This window comes from Propithecus coquereli, unplaced genomic scaffold, assembly GCF_000956105.1.
Source record: "Propithecus coquereli isolate 6110/MARCELLA unplaced genomic scaffold, Pcoq_1.0 Scaffold180, whole genome shotgun sequence".
NCBI classification, from domain to species: Eukaryota; Metazoa; Chordata; class Mammalia; order Primates; family Indriidae; genus Propithecus; species Propithecus coquereli.
In genome coordinates this window covers 2,890,947-2,893,053 of record NW_012142746.1, presented here as the reverse complement: position 1 = coordinate 2,893,053, position 2,107 = coordinate 2,890,947, and the positions used below count along the sequence as shown (strand labels likewise).

At 57.0% G+C, this 2,107-nt stretch overlaps 1 protein-coding gene across 2 annotated transcripts in view; it reads right to left on the bottom strand.

Moving 5' to 3' along the window:
• The window catches only part of BRD7 (bromodomain containing 7), a 53,641-nt gene extending 52,176 nt beyond the window's left edge, over positions 1-1,465 (bottom strand). For both annotated transcript variants that reach the window (XM_012642617.1, XM_012642618.1), the window contains exons 1-2: positions 1,265-1,465; positions 609-817 (exon numbers count right to left, since the gene is read on the bottom strand). In XM_012642617.1, coding sequence (XP_012498071.1) covers positions 609-817; positions 1,265-1,313 — 258 coding nt within the window. In that variant the 5' untranslated portion in view covers positions 1,314-1,465. The remainder of the gene's footprint in view (positions 1-608; positions 818-1,264) is intronic.
• Between the last annotated feature and the right edge of the window lie 642 nt (positions 1,466-2,107).

The window sequence follows — 2,107 nt, the reverse complement described above, 5'->3', positions numbered from 1 at the left end:
ATTATTATTATTTTGCTCAGCTTGCAAAGCAAGACAGCAGCTACTTATTCTTTTCTATTAAGAAAAGTGTGGCTAAGCAAATACTTATTTTTATTACTGGTGTTATATCCATTACAGGTCTCTGACCAAATTTTCTCTTTGGTAGACTCAAACTTTGTTTTGAAAGAGGAAAGTTGTTCTTTATCGATGTGGTGTTATAATATTTATTTTACAACAAAATCTGAACCCCAAGAGATCCCATTTGCTTTTGAAATGACTACTTTAGACAAACCACGAATACTGAGGCTTTCTTGAGTACGACTTTTTCACCCTTCCTAGATGGATAAGCACTCTTTCAAAGAGCTCCTGAAAATCAGACCTTAATCTGCTTCCTCAGCTGACATGTGAGTACAACTGCGTAAGAGTGTAATTAAACAAAGATTTGCTGAAACTCAGAGACGATTCACGTTTCTACTGTCTTGCTCCGCCTCAAAACAAGCCAGCTTCTGCAAGCGTTTCAGTCTCAGCAGACACACACACAAAATAAAATTCGGTTGGCAGCCGGAGGCGGGACTGTTGTGTACAAAGCGGCACAGCCAGCCAAGCAGACGCAGTGCAAGCACCTGTACCTTTACTCTTCTCCGTTTTCTCCCCTTTTCTTCCCCCGGAAGCTGCTTCTCTCCTTTCTTTCTCTTTTTCCGCTTTCTGTCCTTGTGTTTGTCATGATCGTTTTTGTCTTCGAAGAGGCTGGAGTCGTGCCCCGAGCTGCCCGTGGAGAGCTCAGTGACTTCATTCCCTCCCACTTTGAGGACCAGCTTCAAGGGCTTCTCCACATACTCTTAAACAAAAGGAAAGCGCCTCGATTAGATCAAAGGAAGGGCTCGCCGGGCAGTGCCAGCAACGCACGGCGACCGCCGAGCGGAGCGCGAAGGCGCAAGGCTGACGCGCCTCTGGGTACGCGGTGGGCGCCGCGCGGAGCACCTGTTGAATGACGGACCCGCAAGGGGCGCGGCGGCGCCGCCCGCCCCGAACGCTCCCGGGCCTCTCGGAGCCGCCGCGCAGCCCCCACCGGAGACCCACCCCGGGCAGGCGGGACCCGAGTTCGAATGCCGCCCCCGCAGGGGGGTCTGCGCGGCCTCGGGCGGGACGCGCCCCCTTAGCGGGTCTGGGCCTGCCACGGGCAGGGAGGCCCCGGGTCGGTCTCGGCGCTGAGAGTCATTTTGAAAGAACGAAAACCCCACAGAGCCGCCGCGGGCTCACCGCCCCCACCCCAGCCCCTCCTCACCCTCGTAGAGGTGTTTGTCCGACTTGTGCTTCTTGTGCTTCTTGCCCATGTCCGACCGGGCCCCGGTGCCCGCCCCCCGCGCCAGGCCCAGGCCGTGCGGCGCCGCTTCCGGTCCGGGCCAGGCGAGCGGAGGGCGGGAGCGGGGCCCGCGAGACCCCGCGCCGCGAGGCAGGGGGGCGGCGCGCGCCGGGCGGCGCGAGGCCCCTCACGAGAAGACGGCGCGCGAGACCCGCCCGTGCCCGAGAGCGGCTGCGGAGCGGCAAGCAGCGGCGCAGAGGCGGGAGAGAGGGCCCGCCGCGCGCGCAGGGTGCGGGCAGCTGCGTGTGGCGGCCGCTGGTGGCCGGAGGTGGCGCTGCAGCCCGCAGGCCGGGGGCGGAGTCTGGGCCGGGGGCGGGGTCCGGGCCGGAGGCGGGTCCACCGCTCTGAGTCTCCCTTTCTCTCCGCCTGCCTGCCTTGACCTTTCCTCTCTTGTGTCTCTCTGTCCCTCCCTCTTTCCCTCTTCCTTCCTTTCTCTCTCTTTCTGCCTTTTTGTTTTTCCTTTCTCCTCCCCTCCCTGCCTTTTTCCTTTCTTCCTCCTCCTGTCCCCACTCCATCCTTCCTTTTCTTTTTACCCTTTCTCCTTCCCTGATTCCTCCCTTCTTTCCCTTTTCCCTCGCTTCTGTTTCTTCCCTTTAAGAATATTTATTGAACCCTGTACTGGGTGCCGGATCCAGCAAACTCCGCACATTAGTGACGGAAAGATTCTAATCTCAAAAAAACAAACAAAAAACCCCCAAAAAACCAAAACAAAAAAACAAACAAAAAACTTGTGTGCTGATAGGTAAAGGCCTCCAAGACCTTACT